Source organism: Muntiacus reevesi, chromosome 3 (genome assembly GCF_963930625.1).
Source record: "Muntiacus reevesi chromosome 3, mMunRee1.1, whole genome shotgun sequence".
Lineage (NCBI taxonomy): Eukaryota > Metazoa > Chordata > Mammalia > Artiodactyla > Cervidae > Muntiacus > Muntiacus reevesi.
The window spans coordinates 114970992-114987502 of NC_089251.1; the positions used below are offsets into that span (position 1 = coordinate 114970992).

The 16511-nt window shown below is 58.3% G+C and overlaps 1 protein-coding gene across 1 annotated transcript in view; it reads right to left on the reverse strand.

Annotated features, from left to right (window-relative positions):
* SDC3 (syndecan 3) overlaps window positions 1-16053 on the reverse strand; it is a 40907-nt gene extending 24854 nt beyond the window's left edge. The window contains exon 1 of the mRNA XM_065930245.1: window positions 15794-16053. Within this exon, the coding sequence (XP_065786317.1) occupies window positions 15794-15931 (138 nt within the window). The 5' untranslated portion in view covers window positions 15932-16053. The remainder of the gene's footprint in view (window positions 1-15793) is intronic.
* Between the last annotated feature and the right edge of the window lie 458 nt (window positions 16054-16511).

Genomic DNA, 16511 nt, shown 5'->3' on the forward strand with positions numbered 1-16511 from the left:
CATATTATTCAATTAAAAAAGAAGTGAGGTCATGATACATGCTACCACATGGATGAACCTTGAAAATATTATGCTGAGAGAAAGAAGCCAGTCACAAAAGACCACATGCTATATGATTCCACTAATATTAAACATTCAGGATAGGCAAATGCATAGAGACAGAAAGTAGATTAGTGATTGCTCAGGGTTGGGTGATTGGGAGGAAATGGGGAGCGACTGTTAATAGGTATAGGGCTTCTTTTAGGGGGTAATAAAAATGAATAATATTGGGGGTGGTTTCAAACTGTATATATACTAAAACCCCGTTAATTATATGTTTTAAATGAGTGGATTGTACAGAATATGAGTTAAATCGTAATAAAGCTGTTGTTTAAAAGAGAAGAATGAATGTATGATTGCGGTTCAGAGAGGGTGAGATACTTGCCCAGGGTCACACGGCAGAGCCTCAACTCAAATGCTCAGATGGGAGAGGAGGTGAGGCTTATCCTGGCTCACCTCCCCACCTTGTTTAGTAACCCCTAACCAAGCCCCAGGTTAGCCTCCCCAGCCCCGACCTCCAAAGGGCCAACACTGATTCTGCAGACCACAGTGGGAGAGGCCCAGCACAGCAACTGCCTCCCTCCCGTGCTTGTCAAAGGCTACTCTGCCAGGTGGGGCCACTGGAAGGGGCAGGCTCAGCCAAAAGTGACCCCGGAGAAGGCAGATGGCTCCAAACTCAGGCTGGCTGCCACCTGCTTCGCTAGACCCCAGTGTCCCCAGCTCCAGCCTTCGATGGTGCCAGGATGTCCCCATTTGGACCTTCCGAGCATGTGGTGGCCCCTGGCTGCCCTCAGGAAGAGACCTGCCCGGGAAGGGGTTAGGAGGATGGAGGGCCCCAGTGGTGACGTGCAGGTGAGTCTGAAGATGAGTCCGTCCGCCCCTGCCCCTGTGTGTCTGTCTAGGACTGTGTGAGGACAGACAGGTCGCAGGGCCCACCCCCGCACCCTGCGCTGTATGCATGAGGCTCCCAGGCACCCGCCTCCCCCCAGCCCAGCTGGCAGCCGCGGAGCCCCAGGCTGCTTTCCACTCCCTATTCGCTGTGCAGAGGCCCGTCTGTCCCGAGGGCTGGGCCTCTAACAGGTGTTCCACGTCCCCCAAACCCCAACCAGGCTGAATCCAAGTTTGAAGCCCGCGCCGCCTGCGTCCCCAGCCTCCGGTTCACCACCTCGCCATCCCTGTTCCCTGTCTGGTCACTGAGAAGGGAGGAGGGCCCCTCAGAGCTCAGGCTGCAGGGCAGGGGGCCACAACAAACCCTGAGGGTGGGGGAAGCCAGGAACCCCAAGAGGACCCCCCAGCCCTCTGTCTCAGCTATGGGTGGAGGGAACCAGAGAAAACCTCAGCATCCCCCCGTCATCGCCCCAGCATCCTCACCAGTTTCCTACCAGTCCAGGGCACCCTGGTGTCCAGCCAGCCCATCCCAGGCTCTGCCATAGGCTCTGCCCCCCTCCTGAGTTCAGATGAAGTCCAAAACACCCACAGGGTTTGGGGGACCCTGAGTGCCCGGCCCTCATGTGCCCCACATGTCCAGGGGGGAGACACACCTCCTCTTCTCACTTGAACATGACTCCCAGGCCAAAAACTCCTTCAGCTGACCCATCAACCTGAGCCTCTGCAGGCAGCCTCGGAGGCCCTGTTCCTGGGCTCCTGCCATCAGAGCCCCAATCATACCAACTTGGTCCCCCTCCGCACAGCGGGGGCTCCACCATGCCCAGCCCCACACCAGAGCAAGACCCCAGGGATGTCCAGATGAATGCACCCAAATGGCCCAGCCCTGGAGCCAGAGCAGACAGAGCCTGTGAGAGAAAGGACTGGTCTGGAAAAGCCGGGCTCAAAGATGGACACGCGGCAAGGGGCTGTTCCCAGGGCTAGCTTGCTCCCCAAACCCCAGGTGGCTGTCACCTCTGCAGTGACAGAAGTCTCTCATGACCACTGCCCCCACAATGACCGCTACTGGCCGCCAGCTCAGGGTGCAACAACATGCTGACTGGACTCTGAGCCAAGGAAACCCACATTCTCAAAACCACCCCACAGCTGCCCAAGGTCACCCAGCTGACGAGCAGCGGTCAGAGTCCAAAACCAGAACCACCCTCTTTCCGCCATTATCACAGCCACCCCTTATAGACTCACACACAGACATCCAAGTGGGGAGGCCAGGCTAGGAGGACTCAGCCTGCACAACCTCCGCACCCCTCTATGGCACCCTGGGCAGTATGCATGGCCTTCCTTACTGCAGCGCGCTGGGGACAGTCTCGCCTCTGAGCTGTGGCCCACGCTGACCCCTCCCAGGCTGCATGACCTGACAGCGGTTCTCAAGAGGAGCACTGCGGAGGCTCCTGGGTGGGACAGTCCTCCTGGCCCTGTAGTATTCAGCAGCCCTGACCCCACCCAGGAAATGCCACCAGCAGCACCCCCACTACTGGGACAATGCCCAGTAGTGGGCATTGATGCCCAGCTCAGCCCCCACTTCCTCCCCACTCCACCCTTGTCTCAGTGACCACCTTCCTCCCCACTCAGGACCCCACATTCAGCATCTCCCAGTTGGGTCTCATTTTCCCACTTGGTCCAGAAGCGCTCCAGCCAGAAACAGGGTTCTCAGAGGTCAGAATGCCCAGAAGACTTCACACTGAGGCCCCAGCAGGCAGGTGGTTAAATGAAGGAACCGCCTCCCCTGGCCTGATGAAGCTGTCACGCTCCCTGGAGACACACCAGCCACACCCCTGGCCAGCCTCCCCACCAGGTCTGCACCCCAGGTTTGGTAAATTCCATGTAACCAAGTCTCAGATGGAACCCAAGCTCTGAGCTCTGTGGCATCCCTGGAGGTCAGGCAGAAGACACAGCTCTGCGTCCCCTGCATCCGCCCCCGCCCATGCCTTAATCACCTCTAAGGAGGCCGGCTGACCAGCTGCCCCTTTGGCCTGGGCTCCCTGGACTCTTGGATTAAGAGCTGGGATTAAGGGCGGACACATTCCTGGTAGTTTAGAAGCCCAGCAACCCATGTACATACGTGTGTGTGGGCGTGTGTGCATGCAGTCCTGCAGAGGCACGCAGCTGGCACTTGCAAGGGTATTTCTGGGCAGCCGTGCAGCCGCATTTGTGTGCGCTCACCTTCAGGTTGTCTTAGGTGGGCTGAGATGCCTGAGATGCGGGCCTGGGTGTGCTCGTGTGAGCACGAGGGCTGTCGCTCTGTGAGTGGTTCACGTGCACTAGGGGGAATGTGCATCCCTATCTCTGAGTGCCTGTGAGTGTCCACATACATGGGTCTGTGTCTCCACACGTGTGCGCAGGACAGGTGTGTGCTCTTTCACATACACAAATGGGCCTGCGCGTGCTTCTACCCGTGCCTCAATCCCCCCACCCGGAGGTGGGAGAGTGTCTCCTAACTTCTGCTGTCCTCCTGGGAGCTGCTAATACCCATGGCCACCCCAGGTGGTGGGAGCATTGCCCCCTACAGCCGAGAAAGGGGGCTCCTGATTCCCCCAGCCTCACACCAGAGCCACCAAAACAGCTGATGGCCAAGGAGCAGCCACAAACCTCCTTCCTACCCACAGGGACCCCGGGGCCCCCCGTGCACCAGCCCAGACACACAGCACCACACACGCACCCACAAACCCAGCCCTTCACCCCAACCGAAACAGAAATGTGGCCTTAGCTCCACACGGATAACGGATCACCCTGGGCGCAACCACAGCCTTGCAGGCAGCCCCCCAGACACAGACTAGATCTGAGATTGTCCCCAATGAGTGTCCAGCTCCCCGCCTCACGAGACAACAGGACTCAGCCAAGCCAGGGCTCAGCTCCCTGAAGGAGACATTCTGCCTCTCACGACTGGGGATCCTGAACATCCAAGCTCCGTCTTTGGACACCAGGTCCTCATCCAAACAGTGCAACCAGGGCTCACTTCCTGTGGCCCTTTGTCCAGGAAACCACGCTTCTGGAGGGGAGGATGAAGGGAACAGGTGAGGGTGTGGGGTTCCTGGGCCCAGAGGGTGAGGAGTAGAGTCGCCCCTCTAGCCCTGACCCTAAACACCCCTCGGCCCCCAAAGACTCCTGTCCCCCTTCAGGTCCTACCCGCCCTGGGTCGCAGCCAGAGAGATGGAAGGTTCCAGGGAGGGAGGGAGGCAGAGTCCTCGGGGGAACCAGGGCAGGAGGAGGGAGACAGAAAAGGATGGAGGGAAGGGGAGGTATGGACAGTGGACAGACGGAGAGACGGGGAGGTGGGGCGGGCAGGAGATGGCCAGTGCCGGGAGATAGAGGACACAGGGGCAAGAGCTCCCGTAACCAAGCCTGAGCCTTGGGTGATGAGGCAGCAAGTGCCCACTGCTCCCCGCTGCCAGCCTCCGCTCGCCGCTTCTCCAGGCCTGGGGATCACAGGAGCAGGGCTCTGGGGAGAAAGGAGGAGGTGTGGCAGACAGCAGGGGAGAGCCAGAAGTAAAACAGCCTGAGGAGGTGCCAGCGAAGAGAGGAAACAACGTGGCAATGGCTGAACTGAGGGAAAGGCAACAAGCTAGTAAGTGTGAGGCTGACCAGGGAGATGATGCAATGGAGGAGCAGCTGCTGCAACAACGCACCCAGGTGAGGGCTCCAGGGAGGTAAGGATGGAGCCCTGTGGGGAGCAGACGCTGTCAAGCTGATGTCACAGAACTAGGGTTCAGCAGTGAATCCTATCGCTTGTAGAAGCGCGGTGCCTGGGAATCTAGAACGGGGAGGCAGGAGAGAAGGGGCTGGAAAAAGGGCTCATTGTGCTTGGGAGCTGGGAGGAGAGGCTGGTAAATGATCCCCAGAGAAGGGGACATCTGTGCTGGGTTTCGGAGGATGAGTAGGAGTTTGCTGGAGAATAACAGTCCATGGAGAGTGAAGAGCATGTGGCTAGACAGGAAAGCAAAAGAGATAACGTTGTCCTCTGTACTCAGGGAATAGCCAGGAGTCTTGGGTGGTAGTGGGATGTGGGGCAAAAGGATGAGGCTAGAGAAGCCCAGCGAGAGTGGTGAACGGAATCAGTTTGGCATAGGGTCTGGTTGAGGTTAGGAAAGGCTTCCCGGGAGAGGTCGGTGGGAGCTGGGCCTGCAGTCTTCGCACAAAGAGACAGGTAAAGAGAAGAAACACAGTACAGGGGATGCTGTCCCGCCTAGGAGTCAGGAGACAAAGTTCTTAGTCCCAGCACAGCCACAACCTTGCTGTGTTACGTCAAGCAAGTCACTGTGCCTCTCCGAGCCTCAGTTTCCCTGTAGGTTAATCAAAAGGTTGAACTGTGCTGTGCTTAGCTGCTCAAGTGTCCAACTCTGCGACCTCACGGACCGCAGCCCACCAGGCTCCTCTGCCCATGCGGATTCTCCAGGCAACCATCCGGGAGTGGGTTGCCATGCCTTCCTCCAGAAAGGATGAACCACTAGCTCTCAAAAGACCCTCACTATGACTTGAGGTCATTCCTTTGGCCTCAGTTTCCCCTTCAGGACCATGAAAAAGTTGGACAATAGTGTTTCCAAAGCCCTTCCAGCACAAACCATCTTTAGTCCTCTGATCTTTCCCCAGTCTGGGCTGGCCTCAGCCCATGGCCCAACCTGAACAGAAAACATGCAACAGAGAAGCCCCGTATGGAAGCCAAGAGCCCCAAGTCTGCGTCAGGGCTCCCCCACAGCAACCCCTCCAGCTCACCCAGCAAGACCTGACTAGCCTTAAATTCACCCTCTCAGGGCACCACCCTTCACAGTTCGTAGCACACACGGTAGCCTGGAGCAGTGCTTACAAACCAGATAGACTCTGACACTAGACTGGCGGTGTGGTTTAGTCGCTAAGTCGTGTCCGACTCTTACAACCCCAGGGACACAGCTTGGGTTCAAATCCTAGTAAGTGCACCACTTACTGGCTCTGTGATCTCGGACATATTCTTTAACCTCTCTGTGCCTCAATTCCCTCTTTTGTAAAATCAAGGTAATAATGGTGTCTCCTTCATAAGCTTGTAAGGATTAAGTGAGCTTTTGTACACAAGACATTTGGCAGAGTCTGTCACACGTGGCAGATCCTCAACAGGCATCATTCAATATTAATATTATCACGTCCATGCTCTTGTTGGCATTACACGCCAGCCCCCCAGGATGGGGTTGTACTCATTTTACAGACCAACATCCTCTGCCTCGAGGATGGAAACCAATGCCTTGGTTTGGACTCAAAGCCCAGTTTATGAGCCACTGGGGTCTCCCATGCCAAGGCACTGTGGCGTTCACCTGTTTAGCCCCAAAATATCCTGTGGCACTGGGCCAGGCACCCAGGAGGTGCCCCGTGAATGTCTGTTAAATGCAAGAAGCAACACAGTCTCATTAGAAACAGCACGCCCTCCAGCAACGGCTCCTCCGCCCCCCCCACCCAAGGGAGATATGTTCCCACTTTCACATATGGCTCCCTTCCCCCAGCTGGGAGTTGCTGCTTTTAACCACATTTCAGTTCCGTATTATACCATGACCTTTCAAACCTCTGAGCCTTTGTCCATCTTGATCCCTCTGCCTATCAATCTGCTGCCATCCTTCAAGGCCTGAAACAAAGGACACTTCCTCCAGGGAGCCCTCCCTGATTCCCAAGAGTCCAAAACCAACTTCTCTTTCCCCTGACTCACTTCCTCAGCCCCTCACCTAACTGGAAGCTTCCTGAGGTCAGGGACCAGGCTGAGCCCCCTCAGGGTTCCTAGTGTTCAGCACAGACCAGACACAGAAGGGACATCAGTAAACAGTGGCTACAAGTGACTGGCAGGTCAGCAGCAGAGTACAGACAAGACCTCAGGCACTGGACTCCCTGCCCAGGAAACTCTCTGCCCAGGAAACCAGACTCGCAGCCCAGCCTCCAACTGGCCTGGATCATGTCCCAGAGGCTGGGACAGAAGACGGTGCTCAGTGTGATGGGCCAGGAAAGGGCACCTCCTACCCTGACCCAGAAGGAAAGACAGACAGGCCACCTGAAGTAAGCAGGCCTCCTGTCGTCTGCCCCAGCCCCGCCGGCCTGTCCTCCCTTCCCAGCTGGGCTACCCCAGGTCAGCTCCTGCCCTCTCTGGCTTTCTGGTCTTTCTGAGTTCCTCAAATGCGAAGACTGGAAGAGCCACTGAGTCATCCACCCCAGTTTCCCCACTTTACAGATGTGAAAGTAGATGCTGGGGGTAGGGGTGGGAGGTGGGAAGCTGCCCCATAGTCACAGGACAAGCCTGTAGCAGGTTCACTCTGAGACACAACAATCTTAGGGAAAGTATAACCATTAAAACAAATAAAACACAAGTAACTAACCAACAGCAGCTTCCTTTTAACTAGCTGCCCCTCCCCCAGCACTGTTCCTCACCCCAGCCTAGCCAACAAGACATTCCTGGCCCAGCCGACAGAGGAGGAGACAACGCAAACTCGAGGAGAAGCGTGCCCAGGTTCTCGAAGCTTCTGTGGCAGAGCTGGGATTTGAACCTGTTGGGGAGGGAAGCAGGGCCTCCTCCCTGCTTCTCTTCAATGTTTGCCCTCACACGGACACAAACCCCCCAAACAAGGCTCACGGACAAGACGCAGGACACACCCAAGATACACCTGCACACCCACAGCCCCCAGCACACAGCCAGGCGTACAAGTGCCCAGGTCACGTTTGCAGGATGAACAGAGGAGTACATCAAGAGACAGGCCCCGAGCCTCCTCGGCCCACCTTACCAAACAGGGCATCTCAGGAAGCACACTCCAGCCGCTTGTTAACCGTCTCACCTGAAACACACTGCCTAAGCTTTTGGGCCTCTGTGTCACCATCTGTAAAATGGGGTAACAATACCTACCGCATAGTGTCGTGGCAAGAACTGAGACAAAGCATGTTAGTCATGTGGAACTGTGCCTGGTACATCACGTGCTTGGTAAGGACTGGCCAGTATCACTGTCACCACTGCACCTGGCTCCCCAACAGCGGAGCAACTTGAGAGCAGGAACCAGGTAAAATTCAGCAGCGGACACCTCCACCCCACCCTCGATGGCAGCCTGGCCATGAGGAGTCACAGTAAACACATGGTAGGTGAGTGAAGGGTGGGCACATGGGCACCTGCTCTAGCCATGGACCCTGGAGAGGGCGGCAGTATCTGGGTTCTGCCAGGCACCCCAAGAAGTAAGAATAGCCTTCCCCTGCTCCCAATATAACTGCCACCCCCACCTCTCCTGGAGCCATGCCCACACGGACCCCCAAACCCCAGCCCAGGGAGGGAAGACAGGCCTAATGAGCCACCCACAGCCCCCTGGTGCCCGCAGTCGAATTGGCAATCAGCTTGCTGCAATTAGATTTCTGAGATCCTGCTGGTGATTGATTCTAAATTACCCTTATTAAAGTCTGGGCTGGTGAGCCGAGCTTGGGGGTTGGGGAGAGGGGGGGTGGGGGTGGGGTGGGGCCTGGCTGGCAGCACAGGGGGTGCAGTTTCTGGGAGGGCTTGGGTTGAGGCTGAACCCAGAGGGAAGCAAGCCTATGGCCCATCCCAGAAGTGGGATATAGGCCCCAACCAGTATTATCCCCCACCCCCAACTCCCACCCCTCAGATTTCTCCCCAGCACCCCAAACCCCTAACCCTCATCTCTCATCTCAGAAAACCTCACTCCTGAAGGGGTGTGGTAACCAAGTCAGCAACAGGACAGGCAGAATCCAGAGCAGGTTGAGAAGCAAGCAAACACCCAGCTTCACCAGTACCCAGGCGTGTAAGCCCTGGCAGGTGGCTTGACATCTCCAAGCCTTCTTCTAAAGGGGTGGAATGCCACCAGCGTCAGAAGGCTCAAGGAGACCACAGGCTGGAGGATCAGCCCCAATCCTTGGGCAAGGCCCCAGGCCATCTCCAGGCCTGAGGACACCCATCTGTGAGCCTGGAAGGCTGCCGGGCTGATAGTCTCTTTAGGGCTCTTCCATCCCTGAGGTCCTATGTAAACATCAACAGTCACCGACTCTGGGCCAGGATGTGTGTGATAAACAGAATGCAGCAGAGGGGCTCCCCGGCTGGGAGGAGAGGGAGCGGGCCCGGTGTCACCATGTTCTGGGCGGTACCTCCAATAGCAAGGTCGCTCTGGGGTTCCAGGACTGGAAGGGCCTGAAGAGTCATCAAGTCCGATCTACCTCCAGACTGGACCACAGGCTGCCAACAACAGCTCCAAAGAATCAAAATCCTGGTGAACTCATTACCACGAGGCACCAGAAAGTGCTTCCTCTCATCTGGCCCCAGCCCTGCCTGTTGCAATGGGGAGTTCTGGCCCAAGTTCTCCCTCCTAGGGCAGCCCCCACCCCCAGGGTTCTACTTCGGGTCATCCATGATCCTTCAAAATTGGTTCCCACACTCTCCAAGAGAAAACCTTATCTCCACCCCACCAAAAGCAATTCCTCAGTGAGACCAAGAAGGCGCAGGAAAAGAGCAAGACCAAAGCAGGTAAGTGGAAGAGATCGCTCTTTGGAGGAGGAACCCACTTCTCATCAGGCACTTTATTGTTCTGTATTCTCCTTCTCAGAGAACTCTGAGGCAGAGATACTCTCAGCTCCTTTTAAAGAGGAGGCAACTGAGGCTCAGAGAGGTTAAGTGAACTTGGTAAGACCACATAGCCAGAAATCGGCAGAAGCAGGATCTCACCCTGGTCCAGGAGGCTCTGGGGCCCTGTTCCTTTCACTACTTCAAGCTGCACCCTCAGATTTGGAGGCCCCCCGCCCCAAAGAGACATCATCAAGGCCCAGGTGGGGACCCAGGGGTGGGAAGAAGGCAGACCTCAGCCGGCTGGGGCACGCAGAACACTCTCCAGCAGGTTTAAAAGGCTGCCACCGGCATTCCCCGGCCTCCACCCTGTGCAGCCAGATCACTTGTCAGGGGCCACCCTCACCCCCTCCCCCAGCTGGGCCCTCAGCCGCTGCTGCCCAGACTCCCCCAGTAATCACAGCTTCCTGTCTGGCGCTGAGACCAGGCCTGGTCAGTGGGGGGAGGGGAGCGGACGCCCCTCTGGCCAGGGCCTGCTCTGGAGGGAAGGGGGGGCCGGAAGAGAGGCCGACCCAGCCTCCTGGAATCTTGGGAGGCTGGGAGCAGGCGCTGGCCTGATGTTCCCAGGATGCGGTGGAACGTTACGGGGACAGCAAGACTAGCCAGGTGGTCCAGCCCAGACCCTGTTCTCTGCTTCAGGGGGCAGCTGCGGGGTGAGCAAGGGGCTGGACCCAGGGACAGCTCCTGGCTCCAGCCACCCCGCCTCCCCACCCCATCCCCGACACAAAATCACAGGGCTCCAAGCAGCTGGGCTGGAGCCCAGAACCACAGGCCTCTGTCCCACCCAGATGTGGTGGCCGCGCCTCGGTGCTCAGACCACAGGCCCCCGCCCCCCCTGTGGCCCCCCTGGCGCCTCCCGGCCCACAGGCACACGCTTGGACCCGTCAGGACTCTGCCAGCCTCACTGTCCCTCAATGTTTCACCCCAACCCACCTCCACAGGAGACAGCACAGAGTCCCAGACTGGGCTCCAGAGTTCATAGTCTTGGCCTCCTGCCTTCCTTCACTCATTCACTCTTCATTCATTCAAACCATTCCATTCTGGGTCAGGCACAGCGCTGGCCTTGGGGGTGCAGCAAAGAGCAAGGAAGCCAGAGAGCCTCCCCAAGGTGCTCACGGTCTATCCAGAAAGTGTCTGGCCCTTCTCCAGACTGCTGTGTGACCTCCAAGTCACTCCCTCTCTCTGAGCCTCTGTCACTCAGGCCAGAGGGACCCGGAGGTTTAAGAGGGCCAGGACTCAGGGACATAGATTGGGACTCCACACAACTTTCTAAGAGTCAGAGGGGATTAAAGGCAGGCCTGGTCATCTGTGCAGAGAATCAGCCCCAACACTGGGAGCGTCCAGTGGGTGTCCAGGGAACATGCTAACTTTTTAGACCCTTCTCATCCTGAGGTTCTAAACATTCCCCTCTCCTGGGCCATGGTCACATGACCCAGACACAATCCCCCTACCACCAACCCCCCCATCTTGTTGACTGTCATGCAGTTTATAAAACTCTCCCTTGATTCATCCCCCAAGACCCTCAGAAGAGCTCACTTACAGATCACGGAGCCTTGAGAGGCTGTGTGGGAGCAAGGGCTCCAGAGCCAGACCCTTCCCCCACCTACCACATGTGTAGCATCAGCCCACCACCAAGGCGACAGTGAGAATTAAAAGAAAAAAGATAGGGGACATGCCTGGCCCAGAGCCTGGCAAGGAGCAGGCATTCACGACACAGGTAATGTAGGCAAAATTTGGGAGTAGGGACAGCCAAAAGGAGAAGTAAGTACCTTGCCCAGGATGACTTGGCAAGAGAGATTGAAATTAGAACTGCAGCCCAGTTCTATAAACCTGCCACGCACTGGCTCAATCCAGTTCTGTCACTTTCCAACTGTGTGACATTGAGCAAGCTGCTTAACCTCTCTATGCCTCAGTTTTCCTCATCTGTAAAATGGGGGTTCTAACAACTCCTACCTCCAAAGATTATCATGAGTATTAAATGAGCCAATACATATCAAGTGCTCAATGGGCAGGGCTCCCAGTGAGCATTAGCTGCTCTTTGTATTATTAAGCCCTCCAAGGTGTGGATGCTGCACCCAAGTCAGGGCCTTGGCCCCTGTTCAGCTCACCACCTCCCATCCCCAGCTGCCTCCATCTGCTCCAGCCTGAAGGAATCCTACCGCAGCCTCTTCTGGAAGGACCCGTCCCTCTCCCCTCCCCTTCAGCAGTTCTGGGGATGGTCCCAGCTCCGATGCAAGGGGCAGGTGGGAGGCCTGCACTCAGCAGGACCTGTGGCTTGGGGGGTGGGGGAGCTCTGCTTCTACCCTCTCCCCGTCATCATGCCCCTCTCACCCACCCCACCGCTGCCCCAGCATTTTCCAGGTCTCAAGTCCAAAGCTGCCCCTGCCCCCAGCGCCGCCCTGGGGCCTCCCGGGACCCTATGCCCCACTCCATGGGATGGGACAGCCATTTGTTTTCAAAAGCCCACACCGCTTTTTTCTCCAGCAGAGCTCGACCCCATGCCAAACCCCAGTAAGAGGGAACAAGAAACACACTGAATTCACAGGCAGGGGGCACTGTGCTGCTCCCCAGGGAGCAGAAGGCACCAAGTTCCAATCCCAACTCGGCCATGAGAATGGTATGACTCCCCCCATCCCCCCCAGTAGCAATTCCATGCAGCAAGTATTGGTCCCCAGTTGACAGGTGAGAAAGCTGAGGGTCAGGGCAGGCGACAGCTTGCTCAGTGTCATATGGCACACGGCTCAGCTTAAAGCCTCCTCCTCCAGGAAGCCCTCCCTAGGCTCCCTCCTAGAAAGGTCCCATCTCTGGAGAGTGCACTGGCAGGCTGTGCTGGGTCTAGCCAAGGAGCTCACTTTCTCCTCACAACAGCCCTGTGAGGCTGGCACTGTCATGGTCCCTATTTGACAGATAAGAATGCTGAAACAGAGAAATCCCTTACTCAAAGTCTCCGTCCCCGAGTCCCTTCCATCTTGGGGGCTAACACTTACAGATCCCTAGGGTATCCCTGTTGTCAGGGCCTGGCCTGGAACCGCCCAGGGGTCCCGCAGCATGTAAGTTTTACAGTGAGGACAATCTCGCGCTGGCAGCTCAGTGTTCACAGCCAACCAGAGCAGCTGCAGGGGAGCGGAGTAGGGAGCTCCTGGATGCTTGAAATCACGGGGGTGAGGAGTGGGCAGGAACCACCAGGGCTGGTGCTTCAGAAGAATTCCCTGGGCACTTCCCTGGTGCTCCAAGGTTAAGAACCCACCTGCCAAGCCAGGGGGTACAGGTTCCATCCGTGGTCCAGGAAGATCCCACATGCTGCTAGGCAACTAAGCCCGTGCACCCCAAGTCTATGTTCCACAACAAGAGAAGCCATGGCAATAATAAGCCTGCACACCACAACTCGAGGGTAGCCCCTGCTCGCTCTAACTAGAGAGAGCCCGCATGAAGCAATGAAAACCCAGTGCAGCCAAAAACAAACAAATAAACAAAAGAATTCCGTGAGTGATTTCCTCTTCCCATGGTCCCCCAGCCTTCCACCCCCCGCACCTACCAGGTTCCCAATCATAGAATGAAAACCTTGTCAAAGAACAAGAGAACATTTCCCGAGTGTTTACTATGTGCCAGGTACCACGCTAAGAGTTTTACATATTAACCCCATTTGTTCTCCTATCCTTCCCAGCTTTCACAGGTGGAAAGGAAAGCGCAGAGAGGTTAAATCGCTTTCTCAAGATCACAAAGCCATGAACTCCCACCACTGGGAATTCAAATAAGACTAAGTGATTATCTACGTCCCTTTCAGCCCTGATCATCCAAAGAACACAATTTAAAGCGAAAATTTCCAGGATGTCCACACTCCAGGATGTCTTTCTGGGTAGACTTAAGTATAATACAACAACCAAAGTGACCCTGAAGGCAGACATCCCTCAGAGTCATAGACAGCTGCTTTCTCAGAGACAGGATGCCAGGACACACACACACTCCCCAACTCACCACGTGCAGCATGAATGAGACCTGTTACCCCTACTGAGGCCATCCTAGAAGCTGCCCCGTACGTACGCGTACACACACACACACACACACACACACACACACACACACACACAGGCTCCCTTTCAAGCTGGTGAGCACCTTGGTATCACCTTTCCTGAGTCCTTCCCCTTCCCCGAGTCACCCACTGCCCATCCCAGTGATGCCCTTGGGGGTTCCCACCATGGAAGCCACTCCTGAAGCCATCCTGATTGGGGCTCTTCTGATCTAAGTTCAGTCCCTCCTGATGCAGGCATCACCCTCTTCCTCTGGTGCCATGCCCCTGGCCCCTGGGCACCACTCATTAACCCTTTGGCTCCCAGGTCAGATGAGTCGACGTCCCTCCTCCTGGAAAGGTGTGAAGCCTGGAGAAGACGGGTCCCCTCCACCGCCTCATCTGGAGCCCAGCCCCTCCTCTCCTCCATGTCCAGCCCCCCCATCTGAGCCTCCAGACCCCAACCCTGGGGGTTGACTTTATCTGCCACCCAGAGCTGGGTCGAAGCCACGCCCACTCCACCTGGCCCTCAGACCTGCCTCACGGAGACCTTTCACTTCACGTGCGCTCACTTCATTCCTTCCACCACCTCGTGGCGCACAAACCATGAGCCTGATTTTATGGATGAGGAAAAGTTCTACGAGGGACGTGAGCTGCCCAGGGCTCACCCAGTTCAGGGTTCCCGCTGGGCTGCCGAGTCTAAAGCATGGCGTCAGCACCCCTGTTCATTCATCTAGACATCAAACATTCAACGGGCTCCTTCTGTGGGCCAGCACACACGGCCTCTCATTTAATCTCTCAGGAGGGTGTTATCAGCCCCATTCTGCAGAGGGGAAAAATGGAAGCTCAGACAGGTGAGACAAGTTGTCCAAGGTCACACTAGAATCAGGGGTGAGAGCAGGATTGGAACCCAAGCCTGTGCGATTTCCAAGTCTCTGATTCCTAAGATGCTCATCCAGAAATGTAGCTGAGAAAGGGACCCAGTTACCAGGATGGGTTGGATCTCTGTCCCTGCTAGGGACCTCTTTTCCTCACCCCATCTAGGGGAGAACTGGGAATGAGGCAGCCAGCTCACCAGCCCGGGTACTCAGCCTGGCATTCGACACTTCCCCACCCCACCCCACCCAGCTCAAAGCCCTGAAAGATGGGAGGACTGAGCATGTCTGTCTGAGATGCCCCTCCCCAACCTCCGGCCATTTCACAGACTGGCCAACTGAGGCCCAAAGAGACTTGCAGGGGCAGAGTAGGCACCTGGGGGGTTGCCTGATAGGCCTGGGTTCCTCTCACCCTGGGGAATGGGGGAGCCAGGCATAACTCTTAGAACCAACCAAGGGAACTAGAAGTCTCCCCCGTTCATGGCCTGGCCAGGCTCCAGACACGTGCCCATGGGGAGCTCTCTTGGGACCTGGGTCCCGCAAGGAGGAGGTGGCCTTTCTTCCTGCTTCCCCTGATGTAGCTGGGACTGAGCTCAACCCCACGCCTGCTGCGGTCAAAGAGACACTGAGGGGTCAGGTCATACACGCATACTCACTGCTACCCACAGGCGCGCCCCCCGAGAGGTGCGTGCTCCATGCACGGGGTCAAGCATACACCTGCCTGCACACGCTTGCACACACACACACCCCACAGAGGTCTCCCCCCAACACAGTCACCCCTGCAAGCACACAGCATGGCCAGTGGTCCCCAGCCCGGCCCGGGCACACACCACACACAGTGGGTCACCCTGACACGACCACACGCAGTAGGGCACGGGGCCCCCATCCACGGGGACGGGCTCGTCCTCACGCCTCATCCTTCACGCGTGCACACCCCACGGATCCCAGCACCCTCCACGGAGGTGGCCACACGCGGTCATCCTCACCCACCCCCTCAGGTCACCTTCACACAAGTCACCCTCCACCCCTCCTCCTCCCCGGGCCGCCCGCCCCCCCCCCACACACACCGCCCCCGGCCCTCCTGCAACGACCCTCGGAGGGAGGAACCGAAAGCACACCCTTCCCCCCGCAGGGGGAGGCGACCCCATTCCCTAAAAGTGGCCGCGGTCCGGGCACACCCACGAAGCACCAAGCCACGTCCGCTCAGACCCGAGACACGCCCAGTGCGGCCCCGCGCCCGGACCCCAGCCGGGACCCCAGGCCGCCCTCGGGGAAGGGTGCCCCCGCCCGCGGGAAAACGAGCCCCCGGGAGGCAAGGGCGGCCAAGCACGGGCTCCCCGCAGGCCGGCGCGGGGCGCGGGAACGGGAGGCACTCACCCCCGCGGCGCGCCCCGCCAGCAGCAGCAGCAGCAGCGGAGGCAGGAGCAGCCCGCGGGCCCCAGGCCCGGCCGCGGCCCCGGCCCCGGCGCCAGCCCCGTGGGCGGCCCCGGCGCGGTGCGGCGGCCCCGGCTTCATGGCGGCGGCGGCGGCGGGCGCCTTTGTTCCCGAGGCGGCGGCGGCGGCGGCGCGGCCCGGCGGCTGGCCCGGCGCGCTCTCGGTCGGGGCTCCGGCTCGGCGGCCCGGCTCCGCCCGGCAGCTCCGCGCCCACGGCCGCCGCGCCCGCAGGAAGCGTGCGCTGCCGCCGGGCCGCCCCCAGCGCGGGGGGCGGGGCGCGGAGGGGCGGGGCCGGCGCGGAGCGCCCCCCGCCGCCCGGGTCCCCGCGCGCCCCGCGCTCCGCACGCACCCGCCCGCCGCGGGATGGGGGTGCCGAGGGGAACGTGCGACCGGGGACGGGTGGCTGGCCTCGCTGAACCTCGCTCTGGGGACCGGGACCCGCAGCGCGCGCCTCCCCGGGCCGTCGCGGGGCTTGGAGGGGGAAGGACCCCGCGTGGAGGTGCGGGGTACGACCTGGCTCGTCAGCGAGTCCGGGTAGATGGGTCTCATCTGCGTGACAATGGGTACCCTCCCGCTAAGGGTTCACTGACTCTCCCAGGACCCAACCATCACCCCCTCCAGCCGATTCACAAGAAGGGGCCACAGGTCATCCGAGTTCACT